Source organism: Xiphophorus couchianus, chromosome 16 (genome assembly GCF_001444195.1).
Source record: "Xiphophorus couchianus chromosome 16, X_couchianus-1.0, whole genome shotgun sequence".
NCBI lineage: Eukaryota > Metazoa > Chordata > Actinopteri > Cyprinodontiformes > Poeciliidae > Xiphophorus > Xiphophorus couchianus.
The window spans coordinates 9176780-9189878 of record NC_040243.1 but is presented as its reverse complement, the minus strand read 5'-3'; the positions used below and the strand labels follow the sequence as shown (position 1 = coordinate 9189878).

Here is a 13099-nt window from a genome sequence, read left to right as displayed (position 1 = left end):
GTTCGCTGATAAAAGTCTCATATTTTAACACATTCAAAAACCAACAATGAAAGAAAAAAATACTAATGCAATGAAATGAAAGAGTTAAAAGTCTATTTAAAAGCTGAAACACAACAGAATAACATGAGAAATTTATTGTAAACTCAATTTCTTGGCTAACATATCTTTGAGGCATACATCACTTAACACATCATTGTTTTAATCAGTAATAACGTTTATTTACACGCTACTTAACTGCCTTCAATTCAAGCTTTCACCATTCTCTTATGTCGTCCCATTCTCTACAGTGAATCTGGCTTGCAACGGGAAATTATATCGTCCATGTTTCTTGCGGCCCTTTAGTATAAAAACAAGTACCAAAAAAATCACGAAGACTAGCAGGACAAGTAGGAAAACCCACCAGTGCTGGGAGAGGTCAGTGGACATATCTGCAAAAGAAGAAAAAATAAAATAGCTGAAACAATAGCTTGCATCTCTTTGTATAATTTTTTTTCATCCTTTGTGACATTAGCAATATTACTTAATTTTTTCTTGCACAGAATAATACCTTTTAACAGCAGAGTGGTTGATCTTGTCACTTTCCCAACTTTATTCGTGGCAACACAGATGTAACGGCCTGCATTAGTAGACGTGGCTCCTGTGATGGTTATGATCTTCTGGCGCCCCACAGTGGACGCCCGTACATTCTCTGCTAACGAGTCGTTACACTGGATTTCAGGCTTGGGGTTCCCGTCAGCTTCCCAAACTAAAGACACATTTCCGTCTACAATAACTCCTGTGGTTGTATCTGGCTCTGTGAACTCTGGGGGATCTATTGAATGGAGAGAAAAATAAAAGACTTCTCAAATCATGTTTAAGTTCTTTGCAGCCACAATGGGCATAAAGTAAAGAGTAAAGTTTTGACTTACATAAAATGTCCAGATAAAACATGTGCTCAGCTGTTCCATGTTTGTTGAATGCTTTGACTAAATAGTTTCCACTCTCATTTTTTTCCCAGCGCTGTGGAAAGTGCTCTTTTCCATTTTTAAACCAAGTTATGTTGGGGAGAGGTAAACCCTCTGGATTACACAAAGGTTTCGGTGTGTCTTCTACTTCAACCTCATACAGCATCTGACAGGAAAGTCTGGGGGCATCTGTAAAAAAGACATCAAAAATATTATTCAAAATAATCAACTGTTTTTTTTGTTTTTTGGGGGGCTTTATTGTAGTAAAATGTAGTTCTATGTTGTAGACCCACATTCAACTGTGATGTGAACATCAGTGTTAACCTGTCCCATTGAGTTACGCGCTGTAGCTTTGTAGATCCCAGATTCAGCCCTGGTAAGGACCTTGAATGAATCAATCAGTGTACCATTGTAATACCACTCAATACCAGGTGGAGGGTTCCCATCAGTTTCACATGGCAAATCATTCAGGCGGAAGCTATTTTCCACACCAACATAACCAGGGCAATTTTTGATGGTCGGCTTATCTGCAGAAAATATAGTATTTCAGTTATTTAAACATTACTTGGTAGGTATAAAAACACTAAATATAATGCGATGAAGAACCTACAGTGTACAACAGTAGTGTAAGGTTCTGACGCCATGGAGGGGGGCACCAGTGGCCCTGCAGGGCCAAACTGAAACTCAACCTCGCATCTGAAAAGTGATCCATTGTCACTTTTCTTGACAGTGAAAGTATAGATAGATGATACATTGCACAGTCTCACAGTGGAGTCTTTAAGGCATTCTGGGAGTGGCGTCACATCAGAGCTTTTTAGGTAATCAGTGAGGACAGTTTTATCATCTTTATGCCACTTCACCAAGAGCTTTTTTGCAGGGGCCACACTGTAAATCTGGCACTGCAGCTGATGCTCTTCGCCTTCTTTCATTGGACCATTACCCGCTGCAGAGACTGCCACAGAATCTGGAAGCTCTACAAAAAAAATAATAAAACAGTACAATTTATAATATTTCCACCACTGAATGGAAAAGCTTCCAGGTTAAAACAGTTAAAAGCAGAAGGCTTGGTGAGTACTCACTATAAAGAGTGATGTTCGGTTTCATTTTGCACTGTTCATCAGTATCCAGCGTGACGAAGCAAAAAGGTTCCACGGTGAAATCTTCTAGTTTCTCAATCATCCAAGTGACACTAGGAGGTGTACCAGAAGTCTTGCCAACTGCAAACTCCCAGTTCATTAAAGCAGGGTCTTTGCTGGTTGTGCTGCAATTAATCGAAGCTGAATCTCCATATTTCACATAAACTTCGGAGGGCATCACAGTTAAGCCACAATCTGTCATTGAAAAGCAAAAATTTTGAATCATAACTTTGATTTGGTGCACAATAAGAAACAGTAATATCAGCAAGAAAGCATACTTTCAGATGCCTCAGGGGTTGGCATGACTGGAGGGTCTGTTGTGTCATTTTCTTCCATGTCAACAAAGATGTTCATAGTTGTTTTTCCCAGAATATTGGTAGCTGTGCAGCTGTAAATTGAACTGCTGTTAACCTGGGTAATGTCAAGCCTGTTTGTGGTTTCTAGCATAGGCTGTTCATCAATGGTCCACTGATACACAGGAGGTGGGTTCCCCTCTATATCACAGAGCAAAGTTGCATTGCCACCCCAGGCCATAGTGATGATCTTGCTAGAATTTGTTCTTAGCACAGGGGCATCTAGAAAAACAAAAAGCAAGTGAAAATTTGTGTTGGTTGAAATTCTAATAAAGGCTTTTTGGAACCGATCATTTTAAAAAGATAATATTATTTTCAGGCAACATTTTTACTCACAGCGTGCTGAGAGACGATGTGTTGTAGAAATAACAGGATGTTGTGGTTTTAGTTCCCCAACTTTTAGTTGAATTTCACATCTAAACTCAGCAAATCTCTCTTCCCTGCTGATGTTGACGCCCAGTATGTAAGAATTTTTTTCTGGCTCTTCAATCGAATCCATAAAGGACTTAAAGGTTTTATTATTTCTGTACCACGTGACAGAGATGTTTTGAGCAGGGGCAACATCAAAGACATCACAGTGTAGTTCGTAATCTGCCTGCTTTGCATTTCCATTCGTCATAGAGAGCATAACCTTTGGGTTCTCTATAAAATAATAATAATAATAATAATAATAATAATAATAATAATAATAATAATAATAATAATAATAATAATAATAATGCAAGGCTTTTGTCTCTAATTGACAAGAAACTTACTGTATACGGTGATGTCAAGGTCTTCACTGCATTCAAGGGTTTCATTTAGCTTTATTCTGCACTCTGCCCTCATTTCAGAGTCTGACACTAATGCAACACAGGAGACAACATGATCCTTTTGCGTATTTTTACAGCATGTTTTTCCAAGGCATAGGCTCATCTCCTCGAAATCTATTTCTGTGGTGTTGCAACTTGCAAAAAGTCGTGTTCCATTTTCTATGATTACAGGAGCATCCAAGGTCAGGATAGTCATCGGGGTGCAGGTGAGGTCAGCCCCTGTTGATACAGAAATAATTATAGGAAGTAGTATTTTCTGCCCTCTGGTGGCATTGGTTATGTTGCACCTCTTCTGCCACCTTTTCTAAAAGTGACGGAAAAGGTGGAAATTCTGATATTCATTTTGGTTTAAACGATACAGACACATTTGACAGACAAAATAAATACATCTCAAATTAATTTGGCAGGCTACAATAAACAAGTTATTGTTCTAGAACTGTCCAAGTCACCTTTGTGTGACCTTAACCGTCAAGAGAATATAGGAAATACCTCCTTAAGTTCAATTAAAACAAGAAAGGCAAATTTATAGATAATTTCTTTTTGATTTATGAAAGCTCAAGCATTCAAAAAGCAGTCTCATTTGAATACAACATGTATTTCTGGAGCTATAAACTGTAGATAAATGTTCTTGTGCAGTCAAAGTAAAATATACTTTATCACCACACCCAATTTCTGCAGAAAGCCCAAGTTACATGTTTAGCTTTAGGTGATGTATGACTGATTTAACACCTACCCCTCCCACTAGAATCACACTATTTAACTCCTAGAGAACAGAGAAGTGAAAGACATTAACTTTGTAAAACTTAATTCTCACAACCATCAGTTATCTAATATCAAAGTTGTAAGAAATTATTTCTTTAAGCTTAATTGTCTTTAACAAAATTTTTCATTTCTAGATAGTAGTCAGTTGCCTCAAAGAGTAACTGAAACAAAAAATTATAATAATGAAAACTAAAACAAAATCTACCTCGACATCACAACCTTATCCCTAAAATAGTAATAAACAAAACTTTAAAATAGTACAAAGCAATCACACAATCTCACTACACTGTTTCCACTCACCACAAGGTAAAACTGAGAGCAGGAGGAGGCCCAACATCCCGAGAGGCAGCATGCCGGACTGGCTCACAGGTGGATGGGAGTTCATGAAGGAGATGAAAAGTATTTAGGGAGGATCCAAAGAATGATGGGGTTTGTAGCTGGATGAGATAAATCCCGGCCAAAAACTGGCCCAGCATGTGCTGACAGTTGAACAGCTACTATAGGAAAAAAAAGCATACTACCGGGTAAATAATCCGCCCTATTGCACAGGAAACAGGAAAGGCTGGTGCAACCGTTCTTTTTTCTCTCCGCCCTTTAGTGCAGCTTCTGATGATGTTTTGTTTGATGAAACTGTGATGAATGAGATCATGTGGCACAAAATTTCATATAAAAGATGTAAACGTAATTTGTAAAATAAGTTTGCAGAGTTCCCAATCTTTGAGTGGACGTCAAAGTATTTTTTATTGTGTTTATTTTTAAGAAACAAGTGCAATATACAGTAGGTTTTGATCAATAGTGCCTTCTCTTGAAAATGATTGAACACGCTGGCCAGTCAAAGCTTTATAGCTTACTTTAAGAGACTAATGCTATTGCCAAGATGTAAAACTTTCTTTGCTTTAAGATTTCCATGATATCTGAAGGTCCAAACTGTTTTCTAAATGCTAATCCAATGACTGTGGTGATACATACTAGATAACATCATACAGAATCCTTTTGATAAAACTGGAGTGAATCACTGACCACTAATAGTAGCCAACAGAAATAAGAAATCTGGTGATGTGGCATGAAATCAACAAACTGTCTCCATGTAACAATAAAACCAGAGATGACTATAGAGAGAAGGGCATGTAGAGAGAAGGACTATAGAGAGAAGGGCACACAATGCAATTATAAGACTGACCAAGAGAGAAGCAACAGTTTTAAAAAGAGACAGAGGAAGAATGATCTAATGTGTAAAAATATCAAAAAATATTCTAACCACATTCTGTAGCTGCATCATTGAACACATTCTGATCAACCAAACCTCCGTGTAGAGCTGAGGCAATAATACCAAAAATGTCAAACAACCACAGAGAGATCAGGGAGTCAGAGAAAATTGTTTAAGTCCACAAGCAGCAATGTAGGAAAAGTGTTTTTGCTTTGAGTGCAGCCTCTTTCAAAAACTTGAGTCAGCTATATCTGAGCAGAGAGAGAAGGAAATATCTGAGTCACACTCATGACTTAGTCATCATTTGTAACTCAATGATTTATATCAATTAAGGCATCTTTGTTAAAACATTTCTATAACTATACATTTTATTCATAATGTTTAACTTTCTCTGCATCTTCTTTATCCTTGTCAGTGTTATCCTGGAGAGTTCCTGCAGTAATGCAGCTATGTGGGTTTGATCATCATGGAAACTTTCTTGAGGGAGTAGGACCCTCCATGGAACTCAGCCCAGTAGACCCCATCTTGGTAGCGGCTTCGATAGTGTCCACCCCGATACCACACGCCGTTCAAATTGGAGTGTGCGCACATGTGATACCACCAGCCTCCTTTCTGGTAATGAGCGCAGTTACCTGATGATGCGAGAAACACAGTTATTGACACAAAACGTCAAATCATTTCAGAAAACTGCTGGACAGAGACAAGATGGGGACAGACCTGGATAGCTGTCCTTGTCGCGGTCCAGAGTGGTGAAGGCCTTGTTGTTGTGCCATGACAGGGAGTCTCCTGCATTGCCGTGGTATTGTCCCAAGCGCAGGCGGTACCAGTCGTTCTCCGGTTCCAGGTGGAAGCTGTCATATTCAGCAAACACCTGCCGGTCCTGCCAATCTTCTAAGACCACCCGGAGTTTGTACTTGGCCTGCTGAGTCAGCCAGTAGAGGTGTTCCAGGCCAAGCCAATACTCACCATTTAGGTTTCCAAAGCCTTGCTGTAACAACGCAATGCAAAAAAAATTAGGGTCAATTTCTATAACTTTTACTTAAGTAAGTAATCTAATACACCTCCTAAATGACTCACTACTAATACATCTGTCTGTCTGTCTGTCTGTCGATCAATCGATAGATTGATCTATTGTTTGTCACTCTGTTTATCTATCTATGTGGTTGTTGTTCTAAACTATAACATTTCTCAGCCTTGTTGTGTTTTTTAGACTTCAAAGTTGTTTGGCGTTACCTTATACTGCTCCCAAGTCCTGAAGAAGTTGACTGACCCATCCTGTCTCCTCTGGATGACAGTCCACCCACCCTGAGCCTGACTCTGCTCACACCAGGCCTGAAAGAGTCGGTTGGCAGTCTGAAGATGAATCAGGTAAATCCCACTGGTGGTCTCGCCTGAATCCAGAACATGCTGGCAGTCCCGCCATGGCCCTAAACAAAAGAGATGTACTGTATTCAACCAATATAATACTGTTTGAATACCTTGCACAATAATTCATCATGTGTTTAATTGCGATATGTGACTGGCCAACAGAAAGTGGTGTATTTGTGAAATAAAGGGAAAATAGTATATGGTTTTCTAAATTGTATACAAGTACAAATCTGAATTGTTCAGATCAATGCAGTCCCTCCACAATAAAACTTTTAGAGCCAAATTTAAATTTAACAATGGCATATTTACTGCTTCTCTAATTATTGCTCTTCTTGTTCATCAGATTAGGGAAACTTCAAATGCTTATTATATGAACTAACCCTGTTTTAAACTTATTTTCTAATAATCCTCTGAGACCTTTACAAGATAACTATTTTCATCCTGAAATGAAATTACACACATGTTGTTTCTCCTTACTAATTAGTCAACTGGTTGCACTAGGTTTAATTTTGAATATTAGTTTTGGGTGAACACATTTCACTGGGGTGCTGTTCACACCTTCGCCTGCTACTGCTCTGACATTTTTAGGCCCGAGCAGGCTTATTGTAATCGTACTGTTTCTTATTATTATTACGATTCTGCCCCCCTAAAGAAGGGGCTGTTTGGGGGCTTCATCATATTCAGGTGCTGACCTGCGAGGGCCGCCCGACGCCGCTTGCGACTCTAATTTTGTTTATATTTTCATATTTTTACTTTTACTTTTCATATCATCATTTGTACTTTTCTTAAGAATTTTTTTACATATTAACACATTTCTTCACAAGAAGCAGGATGGCAGTTTTAGCACTTTTTTCCATAGTGAATTTAAACAAGCTTTCACAGAAAATGACAATGTGTGACAGTAGAGCAAATTGCCAGGACTAAAAACGCGAGTTAAAAAACACAGCTAATTAGCACTGCTGGGAAGCATCAGGTAGGAGAACCTTAGAAATTGGAGGAAAAAGGGAGGGAAAACACAACAACAGAAAGAACCAGTCACCTGGAAATGTATGAAAAGGGCTAGCCGGTATTAGCATCCTCCATCTTGCTTCTCCTTTTGTCTGGTTAGAATGTATGTATGATTACAAGAGGAGAGAAAAATAAACCTGATGTTCCTAAACCCATACCGGTTTGCTGTTCTTTACTAGAGCCCTGCTGAAGTCAGATGGCTTCAGGGAAAGCTAAAAACTGCACTAAAATCACACTTTTATTCATAAAATAAAAATTATCATATCTTTTTTTTTCTTTCAATTGACAATGGTATATCTCTAAATATTTATTGAATAATTTGCAGATGTTTTAGTTGCAGACAATTGTGGATTAGTTGTGCTGGTTTCTGTTCTGTGGACTAAAATCCAAGCTTGGGGTTGGTAGATCAAAACACTGTGCAGCTTCCATTTATCTTCTTGGACATGGGGAATTTGATAAGGTGAACATAGGAATCTGCATGTATACACAGAAGAACAACTCCCACACAGTGAAATACTAAAGTGCAACTATGACAAGCATTTTCATATGAACTGGATGTAGCAACAAATTCTCTTTACTAACACTTTACTTGAAGGGGTGTGCATAAGACTGACATTACACAGTCATAAACATGACATAACAACGGTCATGAACGTGAAGAAGTCTTTATGAATGTTTAAGACTGTTGTCATGAAATGTCTTTCGGTAAATAATGACACTTTAATGCAAAGTTGATTCTTTTAATTGACTTTTAATGTACGTTTTAATGCAACTTTGCATAAAAATTTAGTTATTTAACAAATAATGCTAAGTTGACACTTTTAATGCAACTTTTAAAGCATTTTTGCATTAAAAGTGTCATTATTTACCAAAAGACACTTAATGACACCAGTCATAAACATTCATGAAGACTTATTCATGTACATAACAGATGTTATGTCATGTTTATGACAGTGTAATATTAGTCTTATGCACACCCCTTCAAATAAAGTATTACCCTCTCTTTTATCACACTTGGGAACAAAAAAAGAGCTGTGGTCGCTTTCTGTCCCCTCAATCTTGAAATAGTTTGTACAATTGTCTGCTAGATGTGTAATATAAAACACCAGCAAATACTGTGGAACAAATGTGTGTTCATTATAGAGGCCATGTTCTGGCAGACGCTTGGTGTGTTTGACATTGTTTAGGTTTTCCCAAGAAGATAAGACCTCTATCAGCAGGTCACTGACCCTATCAGCTTCTGCTTCTTATCTGAGAAAATAAATAACTCTGACAGAAGTAAGACCTGTTTGTGTTTATGCACAAAGTTTGGAGTTCAATCAGATGCTCTAAAATGTGCTTTATGTTGTTGTACCTGGGGATTTAGTGACAGGGAAGCCAACAAAAGGCAGTTCAGTAGGAGGGCTGGTAGTAGAGAAGGGCTGATCTCCGACTGTTTCTGCTTGTAGTTGGTGTAAAGGAACACTCTGGTCCCTCTGAACGTCATTTGTCAGGATGGTGGCCTTACCGCTGTAGTTGTGGTGCTCATTGCTACGATTTTTGGGGGGTTCAGTCAACACCTGTCCAGACCAACACAAAATAATGCCTGCTTATTTGCTGACCTTCAGACAGTTAAATGTTACATATAAAAAATGATCATGCTTCTTACCACCAAGGGCTGGCTGGAATCCCTGCACTGGCACTGTTTCTCCAGTTTGGTGATAAACTGGTTCTGGGAGCTCATCATGGAGGTGAGTGCTCCATATTTCCTCTCCAGTTCCCTGTAGCTACTGGACACCTGCAAAGCCTGTAGTTCCCCGCCAAAAGCAGAAAACATGAAGATGAGCTCGGTATCTCAATCTCAATTGTAAGATGTTGCATTCTATGCAACTCTTGGCTCACATGTGTTGTCGCATTCAGGAGAAGGCTCTCCAACCTTTGGTGCTCCAAAGCCTGGTCCTTCTTATGGATGACTTCACTCAGCAGCTGGGCATAAAGTTGGGCAATGCGGGAATTCATGCTGCTGCTCTCTTTGCGCAAGGCTCTCACCTCTGTGGCAAGAGACCCTTCATGCTCCATTTGACTCTGGAGCTTCTCCAGTTGTTCCTGCTGTCGTTTGAGCTCCAACTGCAGAGCGACTACCTCTGATTGGTTGGGCATTGAAGAGGGGGTGTTCAAACACAGAGCTCCTGTGATTTTTTGCTGTGGAACAATGAAGGTGTAGGAGCAACGACCTGCTTTCAGACGCGAGGACGCTCCAGCTTTTTTAGTAGTCACACAAAGGATGAAGAAAAGGGTGAGAGATGTTGCCAGTGTCCTATCCATTAATCAGTCGAATATTTGAGGACAACCTGATGGTGAAAGAACAAGGAAGAATGATCTCAAAACCAGTCATCTCTGACAGTGTACATAAGGAGATAAGTTTCTTGAGGACATGCAAGGCAAAATAAGCGTTTACAAACCAACAAAAGATCTTCAAAGGAACTGAAATTATCACACAAGTCAAATAGATTAAAGAAAACAAAACTGTGATCCTTCATTTTTAAAATGTTTGTTATAAATGGATATACTGGGCGTTTTTTCAGCGTTTGCTGTTTTGTTGTCATAAAGATTAAGGTTCTACCTTTCCCCTTAATGCAATCATCCAAACCAGAGAAGCAAAGAAACGATTTATGTCTACATTAGGAAAAATGTTTGACTTTCCCAGAGGTCATCTGACTTCAACTTCTGAGAGGACAAGATGGAGATCAAGTTGTGTTATGCTAGTTTACAAAGGTGGGGACTCGAGTCACATGACTTGGACTCGAGTCAGACTCGAGTCGTTAAAATCACGACTTGAGACTTGACTTGAAAAAATGCTCAACGACTCGGACTTGACTTTGACTTTCATGCCATTGACTTGGGACTTGACTCGACTTGAAGCTGTTTACTTGAAAAGACTTGATATTTTTTACTCAAAGTCTTAAAATTTAAAACACATTATTTATAAAGTGGCGTCATTAATTAATTTCACTCATTCCGTATCAATATGCGCAGACCGTCACTACGGTTTTCCTCTCTCCTTATGTATGTATGTGTACGTAGCTGCAGCACAACCAATCAAATTAACAGGATTTGGACGTTTAAAAAAACGCGGCAAAGCTACAGAGCTCAGGGAACGAAATACGAAATAACCGCTCAATATGCTTCCGCGAGTAATTTCTTTTGGCTACGTAGGTTATGAACTTTCGACTAAAAACCGAACTGCAACTTGTAAAACATGCAAGAAGAGAATATCGGATGGAGATGCCACGACGTCCAACTTTGTCCGGCATTTGAAGCTTCACAAAGATCGGTAGGTGGCACTTTTCTTTTGCTGTAAGATAGCTGACTTTAGCTAACTTCGTGTTAGCATGTGTACTCCGGGTTAAATTGGTGATTATTTACCATAAATCCGGTCCTTCAAATGCCTCCACAAATAATGTGCACCGTGTTAGCTCAGGAAGCCGGTGGATAGTGAGCGGGGCTCCGGAACAGAAAGCAGATTCTGGACCTGAACACAGGGAACAGAGTCTCTCTGTCCCATCATGATGATGAGCCGGGTCTAGTATCATCTAAGGATGGTTGGTGTGTTTGAAGACATCTACGTTGGGAAATTATATTGACAATATATTGTTTTGACAGGTCAGAGAAAAGAGGAAAAAACTGCTGTTATGGTTCTTTGTATTGTGCTGTGGAAATGTCAGCATTTTCCTCTTTTTTTATTGAATATCAAGTTTAACAGAACTGGGCAATAAAGTGGTCCAATTTAAAGATGTTTTTTATACTTTGTGTTCAGCTACACATGTTCTATCATTTGAGATAAATACATATTTTAAAACGAACAAATGGTCTATTATTTGAATTTTATGTATAATTGCAAATTATAAAAAATAAAAACGACTCGAAATGACTTGAAATTAAAGGTTCCTGACTTGAGACTTGACTCGACTTTTGCCTGTCTTTACTTGAGACTTGACTCGGACTTGAGGACAAAGACTTGAGACTTACTTGAGACTTGCAACACAGTGACTTGGTCACACCTCTGCTAGTTTATTGTTATCCTCTGTTGAGACAGTATAAACGTATGAGTTCCAGACTCAACAAAATCATTTCTCTTAGAACTAACAAAATGTTCTTTGAATATGTTTAAACTTTTACATTTCATCTTAAGCACAATCAATATATACATGATGTGAAAGGAATGTGTTAAAGCAACACAAAACATGAATGTAAAGAATGTAAATAACAGCATGGGCAGTAAAACTTTAAAACTGTAAAGTGTGATAATGGTTACATTAGACATGCAGAAATGTTTAAACATGGATGTATAAAGGTAATATTGATCATGTTGTGCTGACTGATGGACCCAAAATCAAATTCTCTTTGGTGTCCTGTCAGGGGTGTATTTTGATAAGGGCAATTAGACTAAAATTAAACCTGGTTTGAATTATCAAGCTCTGGTTTTGTATTTTATATTTTATGCTGGAGAAATAGAGGCTTCCCTTACATACCATTTGTTCTTGCATTCCTCACCTTCCTGAAAATTGGCATATCAACAACAAAAAGGATGACCGTCAACACAAACCAGACAAAACTAACATCCATCTATCTCTGGATCAACAGCACAGATAACCTGACAACACCATGAGCAAAGCAAACAGGAAACCACTGATACATGATCTTGAAATGCGCAAGAGTCTCAATGAAAAATGCCCATAACAATGTTTTATTTGGTACTGAGACAACTGTTGTTGCTCTTTTGCTCCATTTAACTTTAATTAGAGATAAAATATATGCAAGGTTTAAACATTCTTCTGAACAAGGTTGGACATTGTAATAACTTACCTTTGTAAAGGAAATGTACAACAAATGTCCTTTTCTGTAGCAGCAGCCCAAAGTAATGTCAAAAAACTTTTAAAAGTTTAAAGCTGCACACTTTGAATGGATGAAAAGCAATGTGTCTCCACAATCAAATCTGAAAGCGTATAGGTTTGGATCAAATCAGCAGTCAGGTTTTTCAGAAGACACATTTGCTCTTGGTCCGTAGAGTTCCTCCTGTGTCAGGATCTCTAAAGAAAGAGATACGTAATTACAAAGTATCCCAGTGCCACTGCCTTCCTGCAGGCTCAGCTTTGTACTCAGAGTAAGAATCTGAATGTCTCCTCCCTCTGCCATCATCTGTTATCCTGCCTGCCATGAATTCACTATTGCGACAGACAAGAGCACTAAGGCGTTGTGTTGAAGCGGTAGCTTCGAGTCATACTCACCACCCACTTCACAGATGATGCCCATCTTCAATGAAGACTAGTTTCATTAAAAAAATAAACATACAGTTCTTAGGCGTTTTTGCTTAAATCTTTGTTTGTGTTCAAATTTGAGTTTTTGCATTTGTTGCTGTGAATAATACTTACATTTTAGACCTTAAATCATATGTTTATAACTTTCTTGCTATTGCAGGAAATGGGCAAGAATAATCAAAACAAGACATAAATCACACATACAGTACATT

General features: G+C 38.5%; 2 protein-coding genes across 2 annotated transcripts; both read right to left on the bottom strand.

Moving 5' to 3' along the window:
• Nucleotides 1-119: 119 nt before the first annotated feature.
• On the bottom strand, nucleotides 120-4533 carry LOC114159751 (hemicentin-1). Its single transcript, XM_028041861.1, has 10 exons — nucleotides 4308-4533; nucleotides 3189-3464; nucleotides 2770-3075; nucleotides 2359-2655; nucleotides 2024-2275; nucleotides 1555-1917; nucleotides 1238-1471; nucleotides 909-1133; nucleotides 548-811; nucleotides 120-428 (listed from the first exon to the last, which is right to left on the bottom strand). Exons 1-10 carry the CDS (start codon nucleotides 4390-4392, stop codon nucleotides 265-267), a joined length of 2466 nt encoding a protein of 821 aa, XP_027897662.1. The 5' UTR covers nucleotides 4393-4533; the 3' UTR covers nucleotides 120-264.
• A 176-nt stretch (nucleotides 4534-4709) lies between these two features.
• On the bottom strand, nucleotides 4710-12705 carry angptl6 (angiopoietin-like 6). Its single transcript, XM_028041526.1, has 7 exons — nucleotides 12436-12705; nucleotides 9472-9920; nucleotides 9239-9376; nucleotides 8945-9149; nucleotides 6448-6641; nucleotides 5932-6202; nucleotides 4710-5846 (listed from the first exon to the last, which is right to left on the bottom strand). The coding sequence occupies exons 2-7, from the start codon at nucleotides 9892-9894 to the stop codon at nucleotides 5662-5664; spliced, it is 1416 nt and encodes a 471-aa protein (XP_027897327.1). The 5' UTR covers nucleotides 9895-9920; nucleotides 12436-12705; the 3' UTR covers nucleotides 4710-5661.
• Between the last annotated feature and the right edge of the window lie 394 nt (nucleotides 12706-13099).